The 13,031-nt window shown below is 36.9% G+C and overlaps 1 protein-coding gene across 13 annotated transcripts in view; it reads right to left on the reverse strand.

The window, feature by feature from the left end:
• Positions 1–13,031, reverse strand: part of ATP11A (ATPase phospholipid transporting 11A) — a 117,832-nt gene that overhangs the window by 33,920 nt on the left and 70,881 nt on the right. For all 13 annotated transcript variants that reach the window (XR_009729152.1, XR_009729151.1, XR_009729154.1 and 10 more), the window contains exons 5-11: positions 11,580–11,687; positions 9,454–9,582; positions 8,886–8,989; positions 6,994–7,044; positions 4,542–4,606; positions 1,866–1,947; positions 706–856 (exon numbers count right to left, since the gene is read on the reverse strand). Coding sequence is in view for 9 of the 13 variants with exons in the window: in XM_061377777.1 (XP_061233761.1) it covers positions 706–856; positions 1,866–1,947; positions 4,542–4,606; positions 6,994–7,044; positions 8,886–8,989; positions 9,454–9,582; positions 11,580–11,687 (690 nt within the window). In the remaining 4 variants the exon portion in view is untranslated. The remainder of the gene's footprint in view (positions 1–705; positions 857–1,865; positions 1,948–4,541; positions 4,607–6,993; positions 7,045–8,885; positions 8,990–9,453; positions 9,583–11,579; positions 11,688–13,031) is intronic.

Here is a 13,031-nt window from a genome sequence, read left to right on the forward strand (position 1 = left end):
AACACAAGTAAAATGTTTGCATATAACCTAGCTCAATTGTTTCAGTGGTGGAGACTTGTGGAAGCATAGTCAACCTGCTAAGCAGGCTGAGGTGGTGCTACTGATGTTAACGAGAAACCTAGAACATGCCTGGCTAGTGTGCACCCATCATGCATTTACGGTAGCCAAGAAAATTTTCTCCTAGTCTCACTGGAAGTATTTAGTGTCATAATATTGTGTTTTCTGTGTGCTGAACTCTGTTACTTTGGATCATGTGAGCATCAATTCTGGACTACGTCCTTTCTCTGTTAGGGTCATCAGACACTGGCAACACTCTTGTGGGTCTCTAGTGCCCATGACAGAGTTACAGAGCTATATCAAACTAAGTTTTTAAGGGGTATTGTTACACAGATTCCCACAGTGGATTCTTTTGAACACATCTGTTATATGATTACAAACAGCTGTCAGATACCTTTCAGTCCTACATTTCTCTGCAAGAGAGCAGTTCTTACATTAAACATGACATTTTCTCATCAGTTAAATTCATATGTATAACTTGAGTGCAAAAATTTAATATACAAGCTTTCTGCAAACATACTGTCACTACTATTAGCAAATAAAACATTTTATGATCAGTAAGCAAGCAGGCTGTATACACTTCTCAGTAGGATTCTTCCACATTACAGGTTTAGTAAAACTTTTTGGTGTTGAAATTTATTTCCATACCAAATTTCTTTTCCTTTCTGGCTCTGTTTTCTGATTATACCATGGCTCATCACGAAATGGTTCACTCTGCCAGACATACTTCAGGACAGTATTTATCAGTGCTTTACTGATAAGAATACAGAGGTATACAATAAGGAATACATTCATTGATCTAAAAAAAAAAATAAATAAATATAAAGGCAAAGTGAGAACTCCATTAGCACATAAACCGCAGTTTACTGAAAAATGTTACATTTGTGCTTCAGCCTAACAGTCGCTGCAAGTCTAACACTATGATGCTATCTAACTTTTTTACAGCGTTTTTCCCAACATAGAAAAATATTATTGAGGATGATTTTCTATTTAAAATGTAAACTGCTCTAATTGTTTTCCAAAATGTGTGTGACACCTTACCAAACCTAGTACATTAGTAAAAACAATAGCATAGATGGAATCATAACAGAATAATCAGACATGTATCTGCAGGCCTTTTTATGCCATTTCTCTGAACTGATAATAACACATAAGTATTTTCGTGGAATATAAATCTGTTGAGAACATTTTGCTATGTAGCTGAAATGATTTAACACTTTCTAGACAGATCTAAAAAAAGAGCAAGAACACTTCACATTTAAAATTATATTTTCATCGATGATGGGTATGAACGAGAAGCCACAGGTTATGTATCAGTAAGAACTGAAAAAGACACATCACCAATGCTCAGTCACTGTGTAAGAGAAGGGCTGTCAGAGGGTCAGTACATCTTGCCTTAATCAACACCTTTTTTTCCACAAGGCTTGGACACCTTACTCAGAGCTGATGATTTCAGATAGCAGAGTAGGACTAAAGAATACTTATCTCTCTTTAAAAAAGTAAGCAACCAGTGTCAGCTCGTTCTTTGAGAACAGCAGTGTCTTCCTTTCCCATTATATATGCCCTGCAAGGAACTTCTAATTTTAGCTAAAGCATGGGAAACCTGCCACAGACAGGCTTTGTGTTACTGCAGTTGATCCAAAGTAAAGTGCATAAAAAAACCCTGTTTTTACTGAAAACAAACCATTAAGTCCTTCTACCTCTAATGAAACACATACATCTAGTAAAATAAAAAAAAAAATAATCCCCTTTTATTCACCATCCAAACATGCAGTTTTCCACCCCCAAAAAAATATTAGAAATTTTACTTTTCTACAGCAGATCGTTTCTGTGATTTTGCCTGATAATTTAATGCCATCTTAGTTTCCATGCCAGTGTAGATAGCAACACCTGAAATTAGATAACTTGTTTTACTAACGATTACACAGCACAACTTCATAAAAGCACAATTCACGTTATTATTATACTCCATTATTTCTTTAATTCTCTATAGTCTCAAGAAAAAGAATAAAGATTTGAATGATACTCAGAAACTAGAAATAGCTTTAATAAAGAGTAACTTTAATAAAGGTCTTACAGGGAAATTTTAAGCAGCATTTACATCCCATTCCAATTGCTAACATGTTTCTATGTATCAAAGCCAATCCAAATCGGGGTTTTGAATAAATCACCTTGCATTTTTAAGTTCTCTTTTGTGGCTATAATTTTAGAAGCTAAGGCATACATTGTGAAAGAAAATCCAGATAGGGCTAAACTACAGGATATATCCAAGAAGAATAAAAGGCAACCATCAATTTTGCTTGATTCAGTAAAATTTTATAATTCATGAAAAGTGATCGTTTGACATTACGAATTTCCTGTTGAGAACACAAATCAAAAGACTAAACCTCAGAAGACTGAACACAGCAACTAAAAGAAGCTGTAAACAAGATGATGGACTTAAAGTACTTAAGCAAGCAAACTTGTACATCGCTAAATAAAATAATTCAGGATATGAATTGTGCTGGGGTAATGGCAAAAGCTGCGTATGTAAGGCAGACCAGAAATACCTGCTTATTAGGAACATTTCTGCCTGATACTCAAGATAACAGAAACATTAAAACCATATTTTGAAATTTAGAAAAATACTTTCTACAAACTGATTATATTAGTTCATCTATTTTAGACTACAACTAAAAGCAAAAAGAGGAAGTTGAAACTAATACATACTTTTTGCACTCTCTTTTGAGAAAGAGTTGCAAGATTTTGGTAGTTTAGGGTAAGTTCATGGCTATCACTGATCTTTCTTGGGAGTATCACAGTATCACACAGTATCACAGTATGTTAGAGATTGGAAGGGACCTCAAAAGATCATCTAGTCCAATCCCCCTGCCGGAGCAGGAACACCTAGATAAGGTTACACAGGAACGTGTCCAGGCGGGTCTTGAATGTCTCCAGAGAGGGAGACTCCACAACCTCCCTGGGCAGCCTGTTCCAGTGTTCTGTCACCCTCACTGAGAAGAAGTTTCTTCTCAAGTTTAAGTGGAACCTCTTGTGTTCCAGTTTGTACCCATTGCCCCTTGTCCTATCATTGTTTGCCACTGAGAAGAGCCTGGCTCCATCCTTGTGACACTCCCCCTTTATATATTTATATACACTAATAAGGTCACCCCTCAATCTCCTCTTCTCCAAACTATAGAGACCCAGCTCCCTCAGTCTTTCCTCATAAGGGAGATGCTCCACTCCCTTAATCATCTTAGTTGCCCTGCACTGGACTCTCTCCAGCAGGTCCCTGTCCTTCTTAAACTGAGGGGCCCAGAACTGGACACAATATTCCAGATGAGGTCTCACCAGGGCAGAGTAGAGGGGAAGGAGGACCTCTCTCGACCTACTAACCACCCCCCTTCTAATACACCCCAGGATACCATTGGCCTTCTTGGCCACAAGGGCACAGTGTCGGCTCATGGTCACCCTGTCATCCACTAGGACCCCCAGGTCCCTCTCCCCTACACTGCTCTCTAACAGGTCGTTCCCCAGTCTATACTGGAACCTGGGGTTGTTCCTGCCCAGATGCAGGACTCTACACTTTCCCTTGTTATATTTCATCAAGTTATTCCCTGCCCAACTCTCCAGCCTGTCCAGGTCTCTCTGGATGGCAGCACAGCCTTCTGGCGTGTCGGCAACCCCTCCCAGCTTAGTGTCATCAGCAAACTTGCTGATAGTACACTCAATTCCCTCATCTAAATCATTGATGAATATATTAAATAATACTGGTCCCAGTACCGACCCTTGAGGCACTTCACTAGATACGGGCCTCCAACTAGACTCCGCCCCATAGACTACAAGTACAGAAGTTGTAAATGATAAAGGATGATTTGGATCCTTGTTCCTTTAGTCACTGATAAGGACTGCCTTGTTATAACAGAACTACTACTCCCACTAGGCTTTCTTGAAGAATTAAAAAAAATCTCAGTTTGTGCTTCCAATTTTTTCTAAAATATGCAACATTTTCTATAGAATGAGGACAATTTGTACACATAAAGTATACTTGCTAACAGAAAGTCTAATTTTGATCAGGAACTGTTTAAGTGGATTGATGGTTTTTGATCAACCATATTTATATCTGGTTGGGTGTCTGTTTCAACAAATGACCAAAACAGATTATAACAATTTTTCAACAGGCTCATTAACTGCTTTGGGACAACATCATCAATTCCCAGTGCCTGTTCAAAAGCCATATATTTACGTGAAGTTAAGTCGTCTTCTTCTTGTCACCTTAAGTAATCCTTAAAGACAAACAATAAAATCCTCCTTCCAAAAACTCTCTATAGTCATTATACATCATTAATAGTTACATCACTGCAATTACAACAGTAAACCTTATTAAAAAGTTGCAAATCAAGTGACTCATTAGAAATGAGTAAATGTAAATGTAAGGTTGTAGCCTTGTTTAATGTTTGCTTGATACTTCACAGACCATTTAAATAATCAATACAAAGATTTACCAAAGATTTTTTCTGTATTCTTTAAAGTGGCTCCTCTAAGAAGCAGATTTTCAGATCCTAATGGCCTGCAAAAGATAAATGTTACAAAATATAAACGTTTAGAGAGAAACAGCAGACCTCAGTAGAAGCCACATAAAAGAGGAAATTAATTTTAGTCAAATATTTTTACTCCGTGTAACAAAATTACTAGGCATATTTAAAGCTTTCAGTTAAAATTAAAAATATGTAGATGCGTAAAATTAAACTCATAATTTCACAATTCAAGTCTTAAACCAATGCATCCAAGAACCACATATGCAGGTACCTAAATAAAGATTCACGATCCTAAAAGCAAGGTGCATATCTTTAAAAATACCAATTCAAGTCTTTTTTTAGGCTTATATAAACTATAGTATCCCAGATGCTAGAATTACTTATTAAGGACAATACTTTCTTCCACTTTATTTTAAGTATAAATGGCATATAAGGTATTGTTTGATACTTACTGTATACATTTCAAAGCATAAAGTTGAATGTAAGTAAAATAGTTTATTAAGGAATAAGGAAATTAATATAAGGATTCCTATGCAATTTAAAATAATATAAATCACCATATTAGTGCAAAACCAAGGACTACTTTATAGACAGAAAGCATGTAGAATTATTGGACCATATACACAGTAATGAAAAAAACCCAAGAAGTTCAGGGTTTTTTAATGTGTTCCAAATGCTTTTTTTAAATGTGTTCAGGTTTTTCAAAGTGTTCCAAAATCAAGAAACTCTGAAGACAAAAAAAAAAAAAACAAAACAACCCAGGCCATACAACCTGAAACTAGTCTTGTTTAAGCCAGTGGTGTGATGTTATAGGAATGACTTGGATTATAAGACATTATATCCCAATATAGTAAAAAATACCCATTGCTCTAATAGTGCTGTCCAAGGAATATGTCTTAATGCCACAGACTTTCTTCTTGTGTTATAAAAAGATCAATCTATTGCTGTTGAGATTAAAAAGGTATTTTTTGCTTATTTTACTGTCCTCTCCCACCCAAGTTCATTTCCAACCAACTGTATTAGTCAATCTTTAAAGAGAAAGAAGATAAAAAAAAAAAAGACAGTTTTCACAGCAGACTGTGATAGAAATCAGACATGTAGACACACTTGCACACCACCCATATGCTGGAGTCTAGGATATCACCCGAGCAAGAAGCTTTCCCTCCTATTGCTTTGCCTCTTTGTACCAAGGACCTGAACAAAATGAGGTACAGTGAGTCTTCCTTGGTGGTAGACAGAAGATCCTAGGCAGAAATGAGAGGAAGACTTGTGCCTCTTTTGACTGCTTCATTTTTTCTTCATTTTGCTGGACAAGGAATGTCCTAAGACTGCTCCTTGAGCACAAAGTACTGCACTCCGTTCAGGATAAAGCCTATTTCCACAGGAGGCAGACCCTTCTAAGTGCCAGGCCCAGGGTAACAGATCATATCATACACAACATACAAAATTAATTACCTTGGATGTTGCCTTCCTGAACACACAACACTAGACATTTTAGAAAAATGTACAAAAACCGTTACTAAAACTAAACATTATATTGGGCACGTTCATATTCTTAAATTTCTAAGAAGAAAAAAACAGAAATACACAAGTGATACTATTCATATTGTTTAGTGCACTACCAGGATCTCCTGCTAATGGAGCAGTATTGTACAAACACAGCCAAAATCCTATCAACATGATTTATAAACTAAATACACATCAAATAAAACTGAAGTTGAATAAAGACAAAAATATAAAAAAATCTGTCTGATTAAAATATGAAATACTTATATATGAAATAAGTCTGGAAACTTGTATGAGAAAAACATTCTATTAAGACAAGTCAGCACTTTGTTGGTGAACCAAAGGTAATGTTCACCATTGATACCTATTTGAACCTTGTCATGTTTTAACCTCAGCCAGCAACTAAGCCCCACACCTCCACTCAGTTACACCCCCTGGCCCTCAGTGGGATGGGAGAAAATCAGAAGAGTAAAACCAAGAAAACTCCTGGGTTGAGACAGAGACAGTTTAATATGCACCACTTCCCATCAGCAGGCAAGGGGTTCAGCCATCTCCAGGACAGCAGGGCTCCATCACATGTAACAGTGACTTAGGTAGACAAATGCCATTACTATGAACATTCTCCTCTTCCTCCTTCTTCCCCCAGCTGTATATGCTGAGCATGATGCCACATGGTTTGTGCTATCCCCCTGGTCAGTTGGGGTCAGCTGTCCTGGCTGTGTCCTGTCTAATCTCTTATGTACCCCAGTCTACTTCCTGATGGGGTGAGAGGCAGAACCATCAACAGTTTCCAGCACAAATACAAAACATAGTCCCAGTACCAGTTACTATGAAGAAAATTAACTCTACCCTGGCCAAAATCAGCGTAACGCTGGAAATGTTTAAGTGTGTAAAAACTCTGCATTTTCCCTACCTTGCAGTAGGCTCATTCCTATCATGGTAAACATTTATTCGACCAACAAATCTGCAAGGGAAGTATAGAAGTAGCTTAACAACATTGCTAACTTGTGTATTATTAACGCATATATGTCCAAATATTTCAGTTTAATGTACATTACATTACAGATACATATACACCACACATACATGTTTAAAAGCAAAGAAAATTACTCTCACTTCAAAAAACATGTGTAAGAATAGATTATTTGAGAAATATTTTCTACAAAGTATTTATTACAGTGAACACCCTCCAGCTGAACAAGCGCTGATCACCCAGAACATAAACAACATGGAGATACATGTAAACAGAAAAATACACAGAACAGTAAGTCAGTGTAAAGTGTCCATATAAAAAGATGTAAGAGATTCTAAAATTAGAACTAAATATTCTAAGTAGACCCATTAGCAAGAAATAACAAGAAATCTTATTCCCTAAATTACCCGAGGTAAGCCAGTGTAATTACTATCCTTTACAAAACCTAAACACTACAACTGAGCTTAAAACAAAAGTGTAAGGCAAATTAGCAATTTTCCCTCTGAGTACCTCTCTAAGTACATTTTATCTGTATGTGGTGGGTTGCTGCTGGATAGCAACTAATCATGCACTAGCCTCTTGCTAATTCCCTTCCCAGAAGGATAGGAGAGAAAACTGGAAGACCAAAAGTGAGATAATGACAAATTAGTAAGTGAAGGAAGAAAAACCAAGTGACACAAAGGCAAGCATTCACCACCTCCCATAAGCAGACCAATGCCCAGCCAGTCTTCAAGCAACAACTACTTTTGAAAGACTACTAGTTTTATTGCTGAGCACAACATTATATGGCACAGAACATCCCTCTGGTCAGCTGAGGTAAATTTCCTGGCTGTGTTCACTCCCAGCCTCCTGCCCAACCCCAGCTTACTTGCTGGAGGGGCAAAGTGAGAATCAGAGAAAGCCTTGACACTGCACAAACATTTTTCAGCAACAGCAAAAACAAGGGTGTGTTATTAACACTGGTTTTGTCACAAATCAAAAACACTACACCAAATGGGCTGCTAGGAAGAATATTTACTACATTCCAGTCAGATTCAGTATGCCATATTTGCAGTATCACAGTCTAAGTGGATAACCTTAAATCAAACCAGATTAAGCCAGACATCAGCATTCTGGATGGTAGAGGAAACTGGGGAACTGGTGGGTCTGTTACCCTGAAAGGGAAACCTCCCAGGCTCAGAGAACTGGCAACCTGTCTGCTGAAAGAATATACAACACAGCAGAGCCACATCTAAAGACACTGTAGAGTTTGTTATGATGCCCCTTGATGTAAAAAGACCACGTGCCTTTGGAAAGAAAGATTTGCCACTGTGGTTTGTTGACCAGTAAAGTGCCAAGCAAAAAATAGCAGAGATAGAAGCTGTCTACCAATACATATTCTCATTATTCATGTGTGCTGAAAGCAAAAGAACAAGCCATGGTGCCACAAGCAACCTCTCCATGTTGCAGAATATCCTCTCATCCCCTGAAGACTGGTCACAAACTGTATATAACATGGGACTCTGACATACGGACTATTTCTTGACAGCCAGTGTCAAGAAATGTATTAAATATTAGTAAAGCTTAATTTCTTTCTTATTTTTTAGATTAAAAAACCCACAAGTTCTAAAATTTTTGCCACACAAACAGCCTGCTTTGTGCACCCCTCTTTGGAGACCACTGCCCTGGAGGAGACCAGTGAAAGGAGCAAGGATGGAGAACTAACCTGACATCAAGCTCACTCTGGGGCCAGATCTAACCATCCAGATGCAGCCAGTATATTTTCATTATGATATTCTTATAATTTATTGTTAGGGAACACTAAATAAAATGGGCAAGAATTATTTTCTTACTTATAAAGGTCAGGCTGAGGTTGTTCACATTCAATGGTAGCATGTAGTGCATCCATTTCTTGTTCATTGTGAAATGCCTTTGTATCTTGAACAGCATAGTGAGTCTGGAACAAATATCAAGGTGTAAATAAAATAAAAAAGGACAGATATAGAATACATTAATCTGCACATATACTTCAGTTCAGCATGCAGCAGATTTATTAACTTTCTCTTAGAGCTCATAGTTCAAGTAAGATGCACCTTCAAATGCTCCTAAGTGGGCATCATCTTACATTACATGCTAGTACCTTGCAGTGTGGTCACTAATTAGGTCACCATGGAAGCATTTAAGTAGAAAAAAGTTTGTGCATTACCTCTGTAATCCACATGCCTATACTGGACACAAAGTCACAAATACATACATTTTTAAACTTTCCATAAAATGTTACTTTAAGAGAAAGTCAGTCAATTGGTAGAAACCGAAGTTACACAAGTTAGTTTATCTGCTCACACATGTAAACATGCAGTCAAATGTGAAAAATTAAAAGCAAGCTTTGCCTCAGAAAGAAAATTTAGAACATTTAATTACTTTATGGCTGGATTCACCATCCAAACTAGCTGTTGTAACAAAACATGTTCCATCTTCTCTACTACTTGACAGAAATATTAAGTCACATGGGAATGTTTCATCTTCTTTTACCATTACAATATCTCCAACCTAAAGAAAAGATACAACAACAACAAAAAAAAAAATTTATCATTTATGTAGCAGACCAATTTTCAGATTTCGAAACATAAGTTCACTCAAATATTTAGAAATTCATCTACTCTTATTTACACCATGATTTTATCACAGCAGTAAAGAACTACAGGAATATCTCAAAGCTGAATCACACCTTGTGGAATGGCTGAGGTCTGCTGTGTACTATATTTCCTTTCAGGATAACCATTTTGCAAGTACTGCCTTATTAAGTTTTGCAACTTTATTTGAAAGATGGAAGATACTATCCTTGTTTTAAGACTAAATACAAGAAAACATTATTTCAAAAACAGCTGAAGATTTGAGCTACTTTTGTTGGCTGTTGAGGATAAACACGTAGCTCTGAAACTAATTAGAGGTAGTTGCAAAAGCTATTGATTTCCAACTCTGGCAATGAGAACAGGATATATTTTCAGCAGAATTTATGACTAGAAGTCCATCCTATTTTTCTCCGTATTTAAAGGTGAGCAAATTAGTTTGCATTCATGAAGACACAGTTAAATCTTATAGCGTGTTTGAGTGTCACAGAAAGGAAACCAACTATAAATTCAAAATATTGCTCTAAACCATTCATTTGAGGAAAGAAGGTGTTGATACATTTTGAGGGGTCATCTTTCTCAAGCGATTATAAGAAGAAAAAAATGAACAAATGGCACAGATTGCCCAGGGAGGTTGTGGCGTCTCTACCCTTGGAGATAATCAAAAGCTGTCTGGTCCTGGGCAACCAGCTCTTGGTGGTACTGCTTGAGCAGACGGGATTGGATAAGACGACCTCCACACATGCCTGACAACCTCAACTGGTCTGTGATGCAGTGAAAAAGAAGCCTCTTCTTTAATCAAATATCCACAGGCTTTAGGTACATAACAGTCTACCTTTGCATATTCTAGTCTATTTTCTTGCTTACTACATATCATCCAGATATTTCCAGATATCCCTTTCTATGCAAATATTTCTTATGCCTGTCTCCTACCATCTAGTTGCTCAAAATACAGTCTCTGAAATGCAAAGAACAGGGGAGAAATTGAGAAAATATGGGCAATAGATTACTTTATAGAATACAAATTTCAGTCATGTGGTACTTTATTTGCAATATTTAACTGTTTAGTTATGCATGTGGAATACTCAGCATGTGATGTTTCAATTTTTTTTTATTACCAGAAAGCCCTAGGCAGAAGCTATCACACTCAAAGGGAAGATCACAGAGAAAGGCATCAGCAGAAAGGCTGTGAATACTGTAGAGCCATTTATGTCCAAACAAACCAAAGCAGAAAAAGATATCCCTAATGAAGATACTAGAAATAAGGAAAAATCCAAACAAATAGCTATCAAATTTGCTGTGTTCTAAAGAGAATAATGATGAAAAGAATCAAGGAATCTGCTAAAAAAAAAAAAAAAAAAAAAGCAGAAATTAATTCTGATAATAACCTTCAAACTGCCAGGAAGGGAATGCAGCGACATTCAACAGCCAATGAAAAGGCTGTGATTTGAAGAGTAATGAAGAAAGCATTCTGAATGTGTTGTATATATATGTATGCATATGTATATGTTGTATACATAGGCATAGTTAAAGCCCTTCCCAAATCTTCGCTCGTGAAGCCAAGCCATCAATACACACGACATATCAGTAGCGCTATGATAATCTGTCTTAAATACATCATTAATGTGCATAACCACAGACTGAAAATGGACAGAAGACACATCATGAGTGGAAAAATTAGAGTTAAAAAATGAAAAATGAACAGAACAGTTATGAGAGGAGTTAACAAGATAAAATAGAAACATATCTAGCTTATAACATTTACTGAGTGGCACTAAATTAAAAATTAGTACGTTGCGAGTCTAATCTCAATGAAATGTAATAAGTGCTGCAATATCATCATGCTGCATTTCTGTATAATTTGTTCTACGAGAAGTGTGAAGTAAAGCCTTACTCTGTTAAATCATAATTACTTACTCTTAATTTTCGGCTTTGTTTTCTAACCAGTTTACCGTGTTGAATGAAATGAACAGGGTATTGGTTCATTGCATTGTCAGCTTTATGTCGAAGCCAATCTTCATAACCCTAGAAAACAGTGAAATGGAATGACACAGTGATGCACATTTGGCTATAAAGACACAAATCAGCTCTATCTTGCAACAAAACAAACCAACCAACCAACCAAATCGAGATTATCCTTTATCAAGAAATGGGGAGGGAGAGGTGGGAAGAGGGGAAAGAATATATTCTCAATAGAACAAATGAAATTGTGGTATGTGTCAGTCATGTTGGACATTTACAAACAAGAACATTCATGGTTAAAATTAGTCAACAAAATTATATATTTTAATGAAGACATTCTGATGAATAGGGGGGTTTACAAAGTGTAGAACTTTCTGGTGGTTAAGTGATTATTTCTTGTTCATGCTCTACTGGCTCCTGAGTAAGTGCAAAGTACTTCTAGAAGCGGTTGCCAAGAAGATAGAGGCATAGAAGTATATTTTGGAAGACTGAGACTCCATACTGAAAGATGATGAAGTAATGACATAACTGAAGGCAGTCACTATTTTCTGATTGTTATACACTTGTTACGATTTTTTACCTTATATACAATATATATCAACCTGAAGAATTTTGTTTTAGGAGACTGCAGAATAACTTACTTTGATCACCCAAAAGCTACATGCAGAAACAGACGAAGTAAAGGACAGAGAATCTGCAACTTTCCATTCAAAATGTGTTGCTGTGGGATAAAGATTGGGACAGAAAGACACCAGTGGTTCCATATGCATTTTTACATCTAACTCGCTTGAGTACATAGAATCATAGAATAGTTAGGGTTGGAAAGGACCTTAAGATCATCGAGTTTCGATCCCCCTGCCACGGGCAGAGACACCTCACACTAAACCATTGAAAATGCAATGCGAAACAAATGCACCACTGCCTTGGATACTCTCAGAGATAATGTAGGAACTCACAGTCTTTATAACTTTAGTGTAATATACCTCCAGGAGCTGGTACAGCTTATCAATCAGGTCCCAGAATCTACACCACTTTTTGGGAGAAAGACTGAAGGAAATAGATAGAACTGCAGTTCCAGGCACCACATGTCATAATCCAGGCTGTGGTAGGCCACTACCAAACTACAGTAAAATTCTAAAGTGCAACATATAAAATCTTAAGAGTGGGAAAGACACAGCTAAAATACTAGCTATTGCATGCATCACAGTTTTTGCTCAGCAGCAAGAGCTGAATTCTACAATAGAATATACTCAATTGTATATAGTTAGCACTGTAAATAAATTACAATACTGCTCTCTGCAGTTTCTTTGAAAACGAATGAAGGAAAAGTCTGCATTTAGCATAAAGACTGTAAAGGTAGTCAGTTACCCTATTCAGGAACAACCAAAATTACCCTCTGTTCTGGGC

The sequence above is a fragment of the Neopsephotus bourkii genome, unplaced genomic scaffold (genome assembly GCF_033783945.1).
Source record: "Neopsephotus bourkii isolate Nb327-2 ecotype Australia unplaced genomic scaffold, CSIRO-AGI_Nbou_v1 NB_1760, whole genome shotgun sequence".
Lineage (NCBI taxonomy): Eukaryota > Metazoa > Chordata > Aves > Psittaciformes > Psittacidae > Neopsephotus > Neopsephotus bourkii.